We start from the raw sequence: 17,135 nt of genomic DNA on the forward strand, positions 1-17,135 counted from the left end.
CGGTGCTCCCTCCCTTCAGTTCCTCCCCCCCCCCGCTTTTATTTTCCCCTCCCTCTTTCCCTCCCCCTTCGCTACTCCTCCTTCTCGCCCCTCTCTCCCCCTTCCCCGTGTTCTGCCCCTTCCCCCTCCCTCTCCGTCTCTCTCGCCTGGCGCCGCCTGCGCGCTACGTCTTGCGCCGGCGGAGTCCGCCGCAGGGTAACAGCGGCGACGGCGGCGGCAGCGGCAGCAGCAGCAGTAGCAGTAGGAGTGGGAGCAGCAGCGGGAGCAGCAGGAGCAGCGGCAGCAGCAGCAGTCCAGCATCGACCTCCTCCGCCTCTTCTCTCGCGCGCTCCCCCCGCCCGCCCTCCGTCTCCCTTCATCGCTTCGGCAGTCCCCGTGCCTCGCGCGACCGCTGAGCTCGAGCCAACGTTCTTTCTCTCAACCTCCCCCCACCCCGCTCCCCCATCCCCGGCTCTCAGCCCAGCCTCTCCTCGGCTTCCCCTCCCCCAAGAGCCCCCCAACCGTCGCGCTCACCCCTAGGCGCGCGGGCCCGGCCGCCTGCTTCCGGGGAGAGGGGGGGCGGGGGCGGGCGGACGGACCGATTGACTGGGCCAGTGCTGGCAGCGCCCCTGGGGAGCAGAGGAGGAAGAAGGAGAAGAGGAGGAGGAGGAGGCGGCGGGGGTGTGAGTCTCGGCCGGGATCGGGATGTCCGGGCAGCAGCAGCATCAACATCAACAACAGCAGCAGCAGCAGCTGCCGGCCGTGGCAGCCGCGGCCGTGGCTCCGGCCCCGGGGGTCGTCCTGCCGGCCCCCACCCCCGTTAGTGCCGGCTCCTCTCCGGCCGGCCCTGCCGCAGCCGCGTCCCCGGTCGGGGGAGCAGGAAGCGGTGGCGGCAGCGTTGGCGTCGGGGTGGGGGCCGGGGCGGCCGCCCTGCTCCTGCACCCACCGCCTCCGCCGCCACCCCCGGCCACGGCGGCCCCGCCGCCGCCTCCGCCGCCGCCTCCCCCGCCTCCGGCCGCGGCCGCCGCCACCCCGGCCCCCGGCATCTCGGCGGCTGCCAGCCCGGCCGGAGGAGCCCCGCCAGCGGCCACGGGGAGCAGCGCCTCGGCCCCCTTCCCCCACGGGGACCCAGCCCTGAACGAGCAGGAGAAGGAGCTTCAGCGGCGGCTCAAGCGCCTCTACCCGGCGGTGGACGAGCAAGAGACGCCGCTGCCTCGCTCGTGGAGCCCGAAGGACAAGTTCAGCTACATCGGCCTCTCGCAGAACAACCTGCGGGTCCACTACAAAGGTAACTGGCCTGGGGGCCGATCACGCTCCCCCCGGAATCCCGCCACTTCCGTGTTTTTGTTTTTAAAATGTGTTTTGGCTGCTGAGCTTGTTTTCGAAGTGTTTCAAATTCGGGGGCGGGGGGTTGTGGAAAGAAAGGTGGGGGCAGGCCACTTCCGAGGGATTGGGAAGATTGTTGGGGAAAGTAGAGTGAGCATAATTATCCTGAGCAGAGATGTAGTAATCTTCGCACCAGTAACAGGACACCTCGAAAGAATCCAGAAAGGAAACATTTTTACAACAGTGTCAGGACAGAACTCTTTTCTGATCTCCCTTAAAGTAGAGGAAACTTACATCTTCAATGTTTAGTTACATTGTTCTCCCAGGATTCTCTCTTTAATTATTTTGGTATAGGGATAAAAAGATCTTAAGTATAATTGCTTATCTAAGGAGGTTAGGAACGCGAAGGAGATGGATATTTATTTAGTGGAAGGTTGTTCCGAAAAACAGGCCAGAAATTGTTTAGAAGAGGAAGAACCAAGGGCACAAGTTCGAAGTCAGCATATTTCATCAGACACAACAGGGAAGTGTCAAGAAGGTGAAGCCACAAAAACAAATCTTGGCTACTGAAACTTAACAGAAAGGGGAATAACATTAAAATAATCTGTACTTTTATATTGATATAGGTAGTGTTGTGGAAACAAGACTGTTTCACACTTGATAATGTCTTGATATTGCTGTTTTATACTTGTAATTTACAAGATCTGTGTGACTTCAGGAGATGTCCCTCAAAACAAAGCTTTCTGAAAAATAGCTGTGTATAAAATTGTATATTGTGTGGGGAGAGGGTTTGAAATTTCCTGAAGAGTGAACAGCAGATATGTTAATCTGAACAGCAAATATGTTAATCTGACCTATTTTTTTTAATCCATCTAACAGTAAATATTAGGTCTGGAAACAAATGTTTTGGTTTTAGTTTTAGTTTAGTGTTTTAGGCCCAAGACCTGAAATAAGAGCTTTTACTTTCAAAACAGCCTCTTTCTGATTGGCTGCAATGAGAGGGTCCTTATGGAGTCCTAGGCAGATGAATGTGGAGTGCAAAAACAACTTTGTGATTTAAATCCTTAAAGTATACAGGGTGAAATTTGCAACAGGCCTCCATAAATAAGTTACTGTTTAATCATAAAGGAGAATGACTTACAGGCACACAACTGGCATGATTTGGCTGTACTGAGGAGGCCTATATACATTAAAACTGATGTTGCTGAATATTGATTTACTCTTTTTTTCTCTTGCCACTCTTCTAGATAATATTGCCAATTTAAAATAATTACTTTATTACAAATTTCAGAATAATATGCTAGTTATTTTGCTTTTAATTTTCTACTTCTATTACTGTGGTTTTTGGCTATATGGTTAAGGTCTTTATCTTTGATATTACTTCCAAAAAAAGTTTCCTAAGTTGGACTTGATAGATTCTCATTTCTGTTAAAAAGTTTTGTCGATGGAAAAATACAAGTATGTAAACCAGTTAATGAGGTGTGATCAGAAAGAACCATTGGTGTCAGTTAATTTTAGCTATTACTCTGGATTATATTATTAACTGTGATCTTGGGCTAGTCATGGACTTCATCTTCCTCTTCTGTACAGTGAAGCAAAGATCCTAGGGACTTTTATTGACTTTAGTTTCTTTAACTTAGGCATAAATATGGTTTTAATTCCTTAGGTCAATTTTAATAGCTACTTTAAAAGTGAATAATGAAATGTGTATTATGTTCATTTCATGAAGTCAACAATATGTAAAAAAAACACTGGTACCCTCTGTTTTGATATTTTTTTTTAAAGCTGTTGGCTACATAATCTTTTCTGTGCAGTACTGAGGTCCACTTTCTAGAAACTTCACTTTTGTTTCTGGAGGACTGCATTTTGATGGTTGGTCTATGATTTTTTTTCTCTGCAGTCTTCCCTTCTGCCCCCTCCTCATTTTCTTCCTCTGCTTCCTTTCCTTGTACTCCTCCCCTTCCGTCTACTCATATCCTTTCTCCCCTTTATTGCCTCTTCTGCTTGTCATTTTTTATACGTTATATGAGTCTGGATGAAAAAATGTAAAGTATAACTAGTCAATAATACAGGAATCTTGTGAGCAGTTTTAGAGACAACAGCCTTTTATGTAGATGAGGAAAAAAATGAAAGATGTAATTGTACTTGACTTAAACCTAGTATTGAATTTCATCTACCATTTGGATAGATTTGCATGTTTCTAAATTCTAAAAGATGTTATCACACCAATTTTCCAGCATGTGGCTCCCTTATTCTGTCCATAAGACCTTAGTCTTATAAGCAGAGATTGGGCATGTGTATTTGGAAACTGTATTCCTTAAGTGATTGGAAGGATTAATGTTCAACAGTGCCAGACTCTTTCTCAAAATTGTGTTGCCAGGGCTGTGACTAACCACTGGGGTTCTATCTATATAGAAATAAGGCCTATGCATAGCATTCCCTTAATTGATAAATAAGGAGTAGGGCTTAAATCCTTTCACTTAAGAACTAAAGTTTATTATATTTCAATCGTAACATTTATAGTTAGTGTTGAATAGGCTATGTGTTGAATTAGCCTTTCAGAAAAGTTTAAAAACATATATTTAAAATTTTCTCAGCTTACAAAACTTTAAACTCTTTCCCTGTTTTTAAAGTATGTATTTTCGAAGTTATCACTTACTTATAGTTTGACTGGAACTTTCTTGATTTGTATGTATGTCACTTTAATGCTTCAAACCTGAAAACCCTAAAAGGATAGAAGGATGTTTAAAGAGTAATCGATTAGAAGAAATATTACCCACACGAGGAAAGTTAGTTGGTATTTCTAAGATTGGTCGATAGAGTGCCTTGGAAAGACTGTGATATGAAGCCAGGAAATAGTCAAATCACTTTAGATCTCTTATTTAGAACAGACCAAAGGTGTTCTAACATTTTAGGATAATGTGGTTAAAAAAGGTAAAGTAATGCCCTTAAAAATCTCAAGTAAGATTTTAGCTTTGGTTAATAGGTTAGGAAAGAGATATAGTATGATAGAAAGGTAAGAAATCCAAACTTTCCTTCCATTCCCTTTTTGAAAAGTGATTCTAGTGCCAAATGAACTTTTTTCAAAGCCCAGTTACTACTCAAAAAGTCAAAGGGTAAATGGGAATAGCTTCATTATGAATTTATTAATATATCATTGATTTTAAGTGATAAATAATGAGGCAGTTTGTACTTAGATTAATCTGGGCTATGAAAAATGAATTTTCACACTAGAGGAAACAAAGGCAAGGACCAAGCAGGGAAATATTAGGAAATGTGAGGCAAACTTTTTCTGTAAAGGACTCAGTCACATTTGACCATATTCCTTACATTTATTGCTTTTCTCTCCTCGCCTCTCCTTTAGCCCTTTAATACTTCCCAACCTTAGATGGATGAAGGGAGTGGAAGGAGTTTCCTTGAATTGAGCGGGCTTAGAAGTCTCCTTTTGTGAAGCCTTGCTTCACAACAGGAAGGTGAACTAGATAGCATTACTTAATCATTTTATGGTTCAAAATGGCTGTAGCCCATGGTCAAAGGACCACTGCATCAAGAAAAACTTTAATTAAATGAATGAAATTTCACTCTTCCTATGAAAAGCTCTCATTTAAATGTGTGTGAATATATGTATACATATATGTATGTATACACACACTTAAGTGAAAGATACATATGCATACATAAACTATATATGAAATAGAATTTATTATGTCTAGTATAAAAAATTCCTACATAAGAAAATCTGAAATTAAATGAAAGAATAAGTTGATTTTATAAAATGTTCCAGTACAAAGATTCTTTAATAAACTTCCTTAATTAATATAAAGTGCAATTCAGTTGATCACTTTTCAAAACTACATTCATTGCATACAAGGACACCCATACTGGAAATCCACCTGAATCAGTCATTTAGTAACACTTTTTAAGAACTGTTTTTAAACATTGTTGCTTCTTGTCAGTCTAGAATAGAAGGAAAAAATGTTTAGTGGAGTGTTTGTATACCTAACGGTTTTAAACATAATCAGTGCTTGAAAAAGCTTGTTATCCAGTAGGAGGATGTCATGTCTTGAGGAATAGAGAGTAGGGAGGAGTTATTCATCATTCCACAGGCTGAAGGAAGGATTTTAGCTTTGTATATTTAATGCTCTTCCCTGGAAGTGTCAAGCTTTTCCTTTTTCTTCATAGCCCTAGAGGGCTGGAACTGATTTCTAGGTTCACAGTGATTGTTTCAGGAGGTAAGAGTTGAATATCAAGTAACTTTTAAATGCCATTTCTGTTAAATGAAATGCTTTGGTGAAATTTTCTTTTTTATCCCCAGTGATGTATTTTCCTCCTCACATTGCTATTTGCTATGTGAAATTCCAGTTGGAGTTCAGAATTTCACAATAGTTCAGAATATTTCATAACATGACCTATGACTAAAGCCTCCAAAGCTTACAATCAAAGAAAATTCAGATCAGCTTTTTGTTTAAATCTAGAAAGGCATGAGGGTGTTGACTCCCTGTAGCCAAGGGCTTCTGTTAAATAACAGTGCAGATTGGTGGATATTTTATAACCTGAGGGTTATTTCAGAGTTTTTCCTCTTGAGAACTGGACTTATACAGTGTCTGCTTCTCTACTGCAGTATTTCTGCCACTTTCCTTCCTCCTCTTCCATCCCCTAACCAGCTTATTTCTAGTTTCAGCTACATGCTCCTTTAACCTTAGTATATATTTAACTGCTGCTATTTCTGCTACATTGGCTACAGTTTTCCATCCATCTCTCTCTCTCTCTCTCTCTCTCTCTCTCTCTCTCTCTCTCTCTCTCTCTCTCTCTCTCTCTCTCTCTCTCCCTCTGTCTCCCTCTCTCCCACCTACCTTTTCCACACAGAAATATGATGATGAAAAATTCCTTGTCTCCTGATCCCTGAAAGTGTCAACCACAATTTCCATCATTGCCTATTGAGAATTTTTTAGACAATTAACTTTTATTTCTGCTTTTTTTTTTGCTGTCAGAGGGTCTAATTTAACTTTTCTAGGAAAAAAACCCAGGTTTTTAGTGCATTGTAGACCAATTAAAATGAACATGGTACCCAGTTTACATAAGTTTTGTGACTAGGTTAAGGAATACAGTGGGAGGGGTAAGGAAGGAACATTAACTTGTCAAGTGCTATGACCAGGCATTAGTTTGCTGACCTGAAAATGACAAATTTTAAAGTAATTATTTGGTGCTGTTTTTGCATTTCAAATTAAAGTTTTGAAATATTGAATACTTAAATATCTTTGATGTATTATTTAAGTGCTTAGTTTCTTTTAAGCTTGAGAAATTGTTAGTGGTTGGCTCTTTTAGTATGAATTATATAGAATGTTCAGTGTCCCATCAGTGGTTAGTTCTCAAGACTTTTCATCACCTGACTGGGATTCTCCCTCATACTTTTCAACAGTTGTGTTACTCTCCTTCCTCAGCTCTCAAGCACGCACCCACATGCACGCGCACATACACACACACACACACACACACACACACACACAGAGTAAACCAACCCAGCAACAAGAGTATAGCAAATGGAAAAATCAGGGCGGGGTTGATCTCTGAGAGAAGGTTGAGAAATTTTTGAAGGCCTAAAAGAATATCATAGGTATTTTTCCAGCTCTAATGACTTTAACTTCAACTTCCTTGTTTTACAGATGAAGAAACCACAGGCCAAAGGAGGTGAAGGTCTGATATTCCTGAAGTCACATAGAAACAGAGACAGGATAAAAAGTCAGGGTACTTTCCATTGTACCTATGGTGCTGGAATATAGGTTATCTATTTTATCAGGTGTTTGCCATGTGTAACTTGTTGGGGAGGTAGGTAGCACATTGGATAGAGCCCCCCAGTCTGGAGTCAGGAAGACCTGAGTTTGACCTCAGGCACTTAACCAGCTGTGTGACCCTGGGCAAATTATTTAAACCTATTTGCCTCACTTTCCTCATCTGTAAAATGAGCTGGAGAAGGAAATGGCAAACCACTCCAGTATCTTTGCCACAAAAACCCCAGATAAGGTCATGAAGAGTTGGACATGACTGAACAACAATTTGTTTGAAGATTACATGATTTGACTGGTATTATATCTGAATCTGAAAGACTAAGTTATGTTTTAATGATATTCTGGTTTTATTTGGTCATGAGAAGGCTCAGATCATAAGATGGTCCAAAACATTAAAATGAAGATTTATGGGTTTTTTTTTCAGAACGCTGTTATTTTGAAGAAAAGTAGCACATTTCTCTCCTGTCTTCCTAAACAGTCTATAGGTAGATTGGGACAGTCTCTTAAACAAACAACCCAACTTTTTGATATGTAAATGTTAAAAATATTGATATGTATCTATATTTTAAGTATATTTTATATACTTAAGTCTATAAACATATAAGTATTTTAAGTATATTTTACGTATCTATATTGTAAGCCAAAATGTGACTGTCTTAAAAGTTATAGAAAGGCAGATTTGCTTAGTGAATAAAATTAATTGGACTCTTCACAAACTATTGTTGATGTTTTTTTCTAGCAATAGTTCTTCACTTAGCAAAAGGAAAGTTTTTAAAGACGTTTGAAAGAAGTATGACTAATGCCTTGCAATGTGCCCTAGTCCTCAATTAATAACAATTAAAGATTTCCTACTACATTTTTTTCTTGAGTGGGATGAGGAGAGGTAGGAGTGAGGCTTCATCTGGAGGTCACTGGGCAGGACTGGTAACTTGTACTCATAAGACAATTGCTGCTATACCAGCCCTACTTGATCCATCTCCAGATCTTCTAGTTTATTTTTGGCTCAGGTTTTGGAATCAGATCAGGCCAGGCTTTACTGCAGCAGTTGGCACATATCCAGTGAGTACAGGATCCCTTTCTATGTACATGTTTAAGATGAGAGGAGACATTATAAATATAGCAATCATAAAAGTGTGAAACTGCACCAAATTCTTTCAGTGCCCTGACCGGTTTCTTTATGTATTTCTGACCACTTATTCAAATCTTTTTTGGAGCTTGAGACTTGGCATTACAGTGTAAGAAACCTATTTTATTAGAACCTTTCCTCCTTAGAAATTGCTGAGTCTAAAATAACGTTTGCTGTATCATCTATTTTCTTTTATTCTTTATTCCCAGCCAGTTTATTGATTCCCACTTAAAATGTTTAGTTGTGAAATGGAAATGGCTGGCTTTCAACAGGATCTGCATAGTTTTCTGGGATGATAGCATCTTAATTGAGAGGTTATACTGAAGGTATGTGGAAGTAGGTGGAGCAGTGCTGATATTTTAATGTTGTAGTACCTTCTAATGGATAAAAGAGTGGTGAAGCAAGCTAACAGGTTGGGCAGATATTTTGGTACACTCTGTTTGTCCCAGGCTGGAGACCTTACCAGAATTAACATATTAAGCTGCCAAAGTGACTTTTTTCCTAAACATAGTTCTGACCATGTTACTTTGCTAGTTAATAAACTTCAATGGCTCCTTGTTGCCTTAGGTCAAACCAGTGGTGGGGAACTTGCAGCCTAGAGGCCACATGTGGCCCTTTAGGTGTTCAAGTATGGCCTTTTGACTGAATCTGTTTGGTTCCCCACCCCTGTATAAGCTCTTCCAATTGATATTTAATGCTCTTCACAGTTTGGTCCTAATCTGCCTTTCTGACCTTATTTCACATTATCCCTTTTCACCTATGTTATGGTCCATACAAACTAGCCTTTTCATTGTTCCTTGGACACATCACTTCATCTCCCATCTTGGTGCCTTTGCATTGGTGCCTTTGCACTGGCTGTCAATCAACAAGCGTTTATTAAATGTCTGCTATGTGCCAGGAACTGTGCAAGGTGCTGGGGTAAGAATACAAAGAGTGAAACAGACCTCCAATATCAAGGGACTTACATTCTTTTGAGGGGAGACAAGAAGTACACATATGAATGAATTCAGAATAAATACAAAGATAATAGATAAATACAAAGTAGTTACAGTAAATTCAAGGTAAGGAGAGGGGGCACTAACAGTTGGGATCAGGTTGAGCATCAAGTGGTACCTGAGTTGCATCTTGAAGGATGAGTTGCATCTTGAAGGAAGAGAAGGATTTCATGAGGTTTAGGTGAGGGCAGGGAGCAGGAATGCACAATCGTTGGGGAAGCCCTTAAAAGCCAGACAGAAGGTTTTTTTTTTTGTTTTGTTTTGGGCAATTGGGGTTAAGTGACTTGCCCAGGGTCACACAGTTAGTAAGTGTCAAGTGTTTGGTTTGAGGCCAGATTTGAACTCAGGTCCTCCTGACTTCAGGGTCAGTATTCTATCCACTGCACCAGCTGCCCCCAGACAGAAAGAATTTATTATTGATTCTAGAGTTAGGAGAAAACTATTGGAATTTAGAGAGGAGGGTAGTCTCACAGTCAGATTTATACTTCAGGAAAAACACTTTGGCAGTTTTGTGTAGGGGATGTATTAGAGTGGGAAGTAACTTGAGGTAGGAAGTCTGATTAGGAGGCTGTTGTAATAATACAGCTGTGAGGGCCAGAACTAAGGAAAGGAATGAATTCTGTTTTGGACATGTTGACTGAGATGTGTCTGAGACATCAGCATGGAAATCCAGTAGGTATTTGATGTGGGGCTGGGAAAGAATTTGGTGGTAGTAGCAAGGAGGGGGGAAGAGCTGGATTAACAAGTCTGTGGATTGGCTGTAGAAGAGGCTACTGAGAGTATACTGCAGAGATTCTTAACCTTTTTTATGTCTTGGGCCCCTTTGGCAATCTGGTGAAATCTAGGGACCTGATCTCATTAGAATGATTCTCATTATCATTAGAATGATAGCTTGAGGGGCTAGTAGCATTTAGTGAAGGTTTTTCTAGTACCTGGGTGAGTTGGGCGTATTTAGAGGCAGTAGGGAAGGAATTAGTAGATAGAAGTTGAAGATAGAGTAATGGGATGATTGAGGGGGCCACTGCTGTAGAAGACAGAAGCAGATACTATTTAGAGTTTTTGCTGGGCCTATTTTGTAGAGGGTTGGCCTTAGTAAGATGAGCTTCCTCATGGTGGGGGTTGCATGGAGGGGATAGGTGGGGAAGGAGTGAGGAATAATGTCCAGAAGTTTTGAAATGAAGAGAAAGCAGTTATGATAAATGGTCTGTTTTCTGAGTAAAATAAGAGACCAGGTACACACAACCAAGAGAGTTGGGTAGGGGTGGGTGGGTAGGAATTGTGGGAGGCTTGAGAAGATCTGATTTGAAATAGATTTTCGTGCAGAGTGAGTTAGGGAATTGTTGTTCAGTCATGTCTGACTCTTTGTGACGTCATTTGGGGTTTTCTTGGCAAAGATACTAGAGTGGTTTGTTGTTTCCTTCTCCAGCTCATTTTACAGATAAGGAACTGAAGCCAAACAGGGTTAAAGTGACTTGCTCAGGGTCACACAACTAGTAAGTGTCCAAGACTGGATTTGAACTCAGGAAGAGCAGTCTTCTTGACTCCAGGTTTAGCACTCTTCACTGCCCCAAGAGCTGCCGTAGTTAAGGAATTAGGGAGGAACAAAAGGATTGCCTTTTAAAGTTTGGGGAGGAAGGGGGGGATGTCTCTTATCTAGTCAGCACAGTTGTGTGATTTCCTCTCATTTCATTTCCACCTAGGGTGCAGTTAATGGAGTAACACAGACCTCGAGATAAAATTAAGTTGTGATGGGATAAAAAGGGATGAGGCATTAGAGAGCAGTGGATAGTGTGAGTTTACTTGGTTGAGACTGGGAAGGGAGGAAAGTGAAACACAGCAGAGGTAATTGGCCTAAGAAAATACTGAGGGGTAGTGGAATTGGAGGTCATGTTGAGGTTAATAGGTTTAGGAGGGGTGAGGCACATGGAAAGATGGTGTGATAGGAAGTTATTGTCAGACTAATGTCTTAGGTTTTTTATTAAAGAAATAGAACGTTTTTGAGTAATGCTGACATTCACAATCTATCCCTGTGTTGGATGAAGGAATGAATGACTTGGAATGAAGGGAGTTGGTAATATCATTAAAGGAGATTGAGGAATTAGGAGATAAGGAGTTTGAGGGAGCAACTTTGTGTGTTCTAAAGCCCCCTACCATCGAGGTGGTACAGTGGATTTGAAGGGCTCTGATCCTGAGAAAGTCACTTAATCTGTTTGCCTCAGTTTCTTCAGCTGTAAACGAGGAGGTCACAATAGCACCTGTCTCACAGGGTTGTGCCTATTATGCACCAGGCTTTGTGAAAAGCTCTGGAGAAACAAATATGGAAAAGAAAGACAGTCCCTGTTCTCAAAGAGTTTACTATCTAGTGAAGACAACACACAAAAGAAAGCTGAAAGTAGGGTGGGTAGAAAGGGAAGGATATATTCAGTTGGGGGGAAGAGGGGAAATGGTGGAGAAGCCACAGATGAGTAAAAAATGAGTACAACCAGGTCTTAAAGGAGGATGATGAGTTCATGACTGCACTGTCCAAATAGTGAGGCAGAAGGTACTGATAAGATGTGAGTACCTAGGCTGATGGGATCTTGCCAGATCGAAATGAGATCATAATTGTAAAGCATTTATCACTGTGTCTGTCACATGGGTACTTAATGCTTGTCCTCCCTGTTCCCTGAGAAGATAGTTAAGAATGGAGGGAGAATGCTCTGGAGGCTCATACACAACTGCCTTCTATGCCTGGAAAGCACTCCCTTTTTAAAAAAAAAATAGCATCTTATTTTTTTTCCCCAGTTAATGTCAAGATAATTTTTAGCATTCATTTTTACAAATTTTTGAGTTCAAAATTTTTCTCCCTCCATCTCCCTTCCCTTCTTCTGAAAGTGGCAGGCAATTTGACATTGGTTGTGCATGTGCTATCATGTAAAACATTTCCATATTAGTAACAGTCATGGAAGAAGAAACAGATCAAAAAGAAAAAAAGCCGCAGAGAAGAATAAAATAAAAAACCTCTTTGATCTGCATTCAGAGTCTATCAGTTCTTTATCTGGATGTGAATAGCATTTTCCTTCGTGAGTCCTTTATACTTGTTTTGGATCATTGTGTTGCTGAGAAGACTTGAGTCGCTCATAATTGGTCATCACATAATGTTGCTGATACAGTGTACAGTGTTTTCTTGGTTCTGCTCATTTCACTTTGCATTAGTTCATGCAAGCCTTTCCAGTTTTTTTCTGAAATCTGCCAGTTCATCATTTCTTATTTCACAATAGTATTCCATTACATTCATATACCACTGCTTGTTCAGCCGTTGCTCAATTGATGGGCCTCCCCTCAATGTCCAATGTTTTGCTACCACGAAAATACATTTGCACATATAAACCATTTCCCCTTTTTTATGATCTCTTTGGGATATAGACCTAGCAGTGGTATTGCTGTATCAAAGGGTATGAACAATTTGATTGCCCTTTGGACATAGTTCCAAATTGCTCTGCAGAATGGTTGGATCAGTTCACATCTCCACCAACCAGAAGTGCTCCCTTCTAAGGCACGACTCTATCCTAATTTTCTTTGAGGCTTAGCTAAGTACTATGTCTCTTCTTTGGGGACCCTTTCCAGATCCCCCCAGTTGTTAGCAGTAACTTCCTCCCTTACTCCAAGTCATGTTGTGTCTATTTAGTACAAGTCATTCATGTACAAGTTATCTCTTCCTCTAGATTGCAAGTCTCTTGACTGCAGAGGCTGTTTTGCTTTTCTTTGTACCTTTGTGACCTAGTACAGTACCTGGCACAAAGCAGGCACTTTATAAATGCTTATTGATTTTATTGTAGCCTAAAAAGAAAGAGGCTTATTTTGCTATTTTGATAGTGTAAGTGAAGTGAATGAACTTTATTGGGTTAAGTCTCATCCTGTGAATATAAACTATTTTTGAGTGAATAGCAAATGACAGCTATTTTACCTGTATTAGCAGGCCTGTTAACAGGTAAAATTAGAAATTATTTTATGTGCTAATATTGTGTTTAGGTTTGCCCACATTGTGACTTTTTAGATGAAACCTAATATAACTATAACGTATATTTGTGAGTTTCATGGAGAGAACTCACAGGACCATTTATGTCTAGTTTAAAATGTTATAATTTTTTGTAGCATAGTTGTTTTTGGCAGGTACATTATTTAAGATAACGATGAATATTCTTAGAAATAGGACCTATACCACTGAAATAACTGATGTGCAATCTGATAGGCATGAGTCTACATTTTAATCCTTGAACTAAATATTTACTTACATCTACAAATAAAGTTTTACTTCATTGAAATGTTCTGGGAGTGGAGTTGTTAAATTAATTTAGTTTTTCTGATTAAGGATTAAGCCAAGAAATGTTTTCATTTCTACCTCTTGTTTTAAAAAAATAAAACACCTTGAAAATGTCTCAATATTTAGTATAGTGGATTTTTTAAAATTAAGATTCTGTATTATTCGGTATCTCAGCATTATCATTATTTGGGATATAATTTTTTCATTGTATAGAATTGTAGACAAAGAAAGTATAGATTGGTCCTTGTGTACAGATATACCTTGGAAATTAGCTCCTCTTTTAAAAGTTGAATGTAGGGGCAGCTTGGTGGTCCAGTGGATAGAGCACCGGCCTTGGAGTCAGGGAGACCTGAGTTCAAATGTGGCCTCAGACACATAACCCTGACTAGCTGTGTGACTCTGGGCAAGTCACCCCAGTTGCCTCACAAAAGAAAAAAAAGTTGAATGTAGAAAAAGTTCGGTTTAATTTGGGGCTCCAGTTATTTGGCTTCTAGTGTAAGGATTTCCTAAAGATATTACCTTCAAAAATATTTATGGAATTAGCTTAGATATTTTTTTCTCCAGAAAATGCAACGTTTTCATAGAAAAGATGTTTTACTGAATAATATGAAGCCATGCAAGGTTTGAAGTCATTTGGTGAAAGACTATAGTGTCCCTGAACAATAAGCAGGGCACAGGTTTCAAAGCTACCCTGCTACATTTTTTGAATTCAAAAGTATATGAACATTGCTTGTAGGGTAAAAAGGAAATGCCTTTATATTTTAAAAATTGGCTTGGATTTTTTTCTGCACTTGTTTTCTTGCTTGTCTCTTTCTAGAGAAGGCGAATTGATCTTTTCATATACATATTTCCATATACTCCTTTACTGTTCACCAGGCTAAGAAAACAGAAGCATCTGCCTGCAGCAGGTTTCTTTAGATTTCTCCTACAGACACACATTTCCATGGAAACCTAACAGGTAATAGAAAGAAGAGGCAGAGTTTATTGAATGTCTTCTACACTCTGAGCATGTGGAAATGTTGCTTGTGTGTGTTGTAGGTATAAGCAAAATAATTTGATGGTATAATATATATTGGTAATATATTAGTCTTATTAAAATGTATCCCTAGCCAGATGTGATTTCCTTTCCTTTGATGTTTTCATTATATGGTGTGGGTGTGATATTTATATTCCAGACAAACTGACCAAAAAGCAAGTGACTAGTTTAAAAATCATACTTGAAGCATTCTAGATACTCATAGTTAAGAAAATGAGTGAAAGAATAATGATATACGTGAGTTCATGTTGAATAAAATAATGCCTTACTAGACCATTAAAATAATATGTAGTGTACTCTGGGAACAGTTTTTTGGGGATTATAGAGAATTGGTTCAGTTATTTTAAGCATTTCACCCAGGCTCAAAATTTTAGGGGCATTTCTGAGTTTTTCCTTCCTTCTTTAATATCCAGTCATTTGTAAAATCTTATAATTCTACTTCTGTGATACATATCCTCTCTTTTTCTTCTCACACTGACCATGTAATAGTGATCTCTTAGAAGATCTACTTTCAGGCTTTTCTTTCTAATCCATTCTCTACCTCAATCCTGGTTTAGGCCCTCTATGTACACAGTTGATGATCTCTTTGCAACTTGGTCTTAGAGGTTTGATATGGCTGAAAATTTGATTACCCTTTGGCCAGTTTGGTGTCTATCCTCTCCATACTTAGCTAGATTGGTCCTTAGTCAAAATATAAAAGTTTATTGCCAGGCTCACTCACAAAAACTTTCTAGCTCAAGATTGATCAACAGACATTTATTTAGTACCTACTAGGAGCTGTGGATAGAGCTACAATGAATGAAACAATCCCTTCTGACCAGGAGCTTTCATCCTAATGGGGGAGACAATAATGACAAGTATGTACAGAATAAATACAAAGAGAGTAAAAACAAGTACACAGTAGTTACCTAGTTACCTACAAGATAGTGAAGGGATCAGGATAGGCTTCATATAGAAGGTAGTGTTTGAGCCGTGTCTTGATGCAAGAGATGGATTCTGTGATGAGGTGTGATGATTTCCCACGTGGCTGATAAGACAGTAGGGCTTGCAAAATTCTGCACTAGGCCAACATGGCCTTCTATATACTTTAGAATAGGAATAGTCCTTTCTTCACCTTACTGCTACAACAGTCTTCCTCGTGTGTGGTTTCTCATCATTATCACTCACTTGCTTAAAATCTTCCAGTGGTTCCCCATTATTTTCAGGATTAAAATATAAACTCCTTAGTCTGGGGTTTACGGCCTTCTATAAGTTGGTTGTAGTTTTCCAGGCTTTTTAATAGTCCCCTTTACATTTTATATAGACTGGACTACTGGCTGTTTATCAATCTTCTTCTTCTCCTGCCTGTAATACATACTTTCCATATCTCCCTTTGGAAAGACTTTTCCTTCATGGGTCATCTCAATTGGAAGCTTTTCCCATGAAACCTTCCCCATTGTCCATTTTACTTATTTCACAGTGGGGTTGAAAATAACAGTAGTCTTCCTAATTTTTGTCATAGTACTTTGTATTTCTTCATACTTGTTACATTCGTCCTTGTATCATACATATTTGTGTGTAATCCTTCCGATTGGATCAAAAACTCCTTAAGGGAAAGTGACTGTTTTTTTGGTCAACTTTGTATCCCTAAGCCCTTTGACTGGTGTTGCTTTGGTGAACTTAGGAAAGGGGAATACTTAGGTTTTTGCATGAGATTCTATAGCAAGCCAAACTTTTTTTTTTAACAGCCACATGATTTACTGAAAGGTTGAAGATACAATATCTCACTGTGTTAATTAGCAGTGTTTGATTTGTTAGAACAGAATGCAGCCTTGAAGGCCTTTGTTACAATTGTACAAGATTCCCTGAAAGATGAAATAACAGATCTTTGAGCCTTTGATGATTATCAAGTGAGGTGTAAAACAAAGTCTGTTTTCTGACAGTATTTGCCAGTATCATAGAAGACTAGTGCAGAGTTAAGACTGAGAGATTCTTCCAGGTGCTTTTGTTTGGGCATAACCTTAATAAAATTGCAGATCCTCCTAAATGAAATCCATAATCACTCAAGTGAAGGAAAAAAAACAAGTAGATAAAGAATACCTGCTGTTTGTTGATTGTGATAGGCTGTGGTATGAATGGCCAATAAAGTGGGCCCAAGCATTATAAGTCCCTTGGACAGATAGTATGCATGAACAGAATCAAATTGAAGGAGGATAGCAGGATATATGTATAATCTTGGGGAAACTGAGTTCTTTCACTGGTCCTAAGTTTCTTCCTGAAACAAAGACCTGTCTTTTTTTTTTTTAAACAACAGTTATCATTTGGAATTGCTGTATTACAATATGAAATATTACAATCTGAAAAATTAAAGTGGTCGTTGTAAAGGGCAATGGAGAGGCATATGGCAAGCTTGAATAAGTTGCAACCATTACTGATGAATTTTTCAGAAGTGGCATCAAGGACATCATTAGAAGTATATAATAAGAAAAGGTATGGGATAACTGATGGACAGTGCACCCTGCTCAGTGATTATCTATGCAATGTCATTAAGTCTTGGTGTTTTGGGAAGATAGATATGAGAGTTCAGAGACAAGAGTCCCACTGA

The 17,135-nt window shown here is 39.8% G+C and overlaps 1 protein-coding gene across 3 annotated transcripts in view; it reads left to right on the forward strand.

The window, feature by feature from the left end:
- The first annotated feature begins 585 nt into the window (after positions 1–585).
- The window catches only part of RANBP9 (RAN binding protein 9), an 88,430-nt gene continuing 71,880 nt past the window's right edge, over positions 586–17,135 (forward strand). For all 3 annotated transcript variants that reach the window (XM_020986779.2, XM_078153586.1, XM_078153587.1), the window contains exon 1: positions 586–1,267. In XM_020986779.2, the coding sequence (XP_020842438.1) occupies positions 685–1,267 (583 nt within the window). In that variant the 5' untranslated portion in view covers positions 586–684. The remainder of the gene's footprint in view (positions 1,268–17,135) is intronic.

This window comes from Phascolarctos cinereus, unplaced genomic scaffold (genome assembly GCF_003287225.1).
Source record: "Phascolarctos cinereus isolate Bilbo 61053 unplaced genomic scaffold, phaCin_HiC Scaffold_4;HRSCAF=312, whole genome shotgun sequence".
In the NCBI taxonomy this organism is placed as follows: Eukaryota; Metazoa; Chordata; class Mammalia; order Diprotodontia; family Phascolarctidae; genus Phascolarctos; species Phascolarctos cinereus.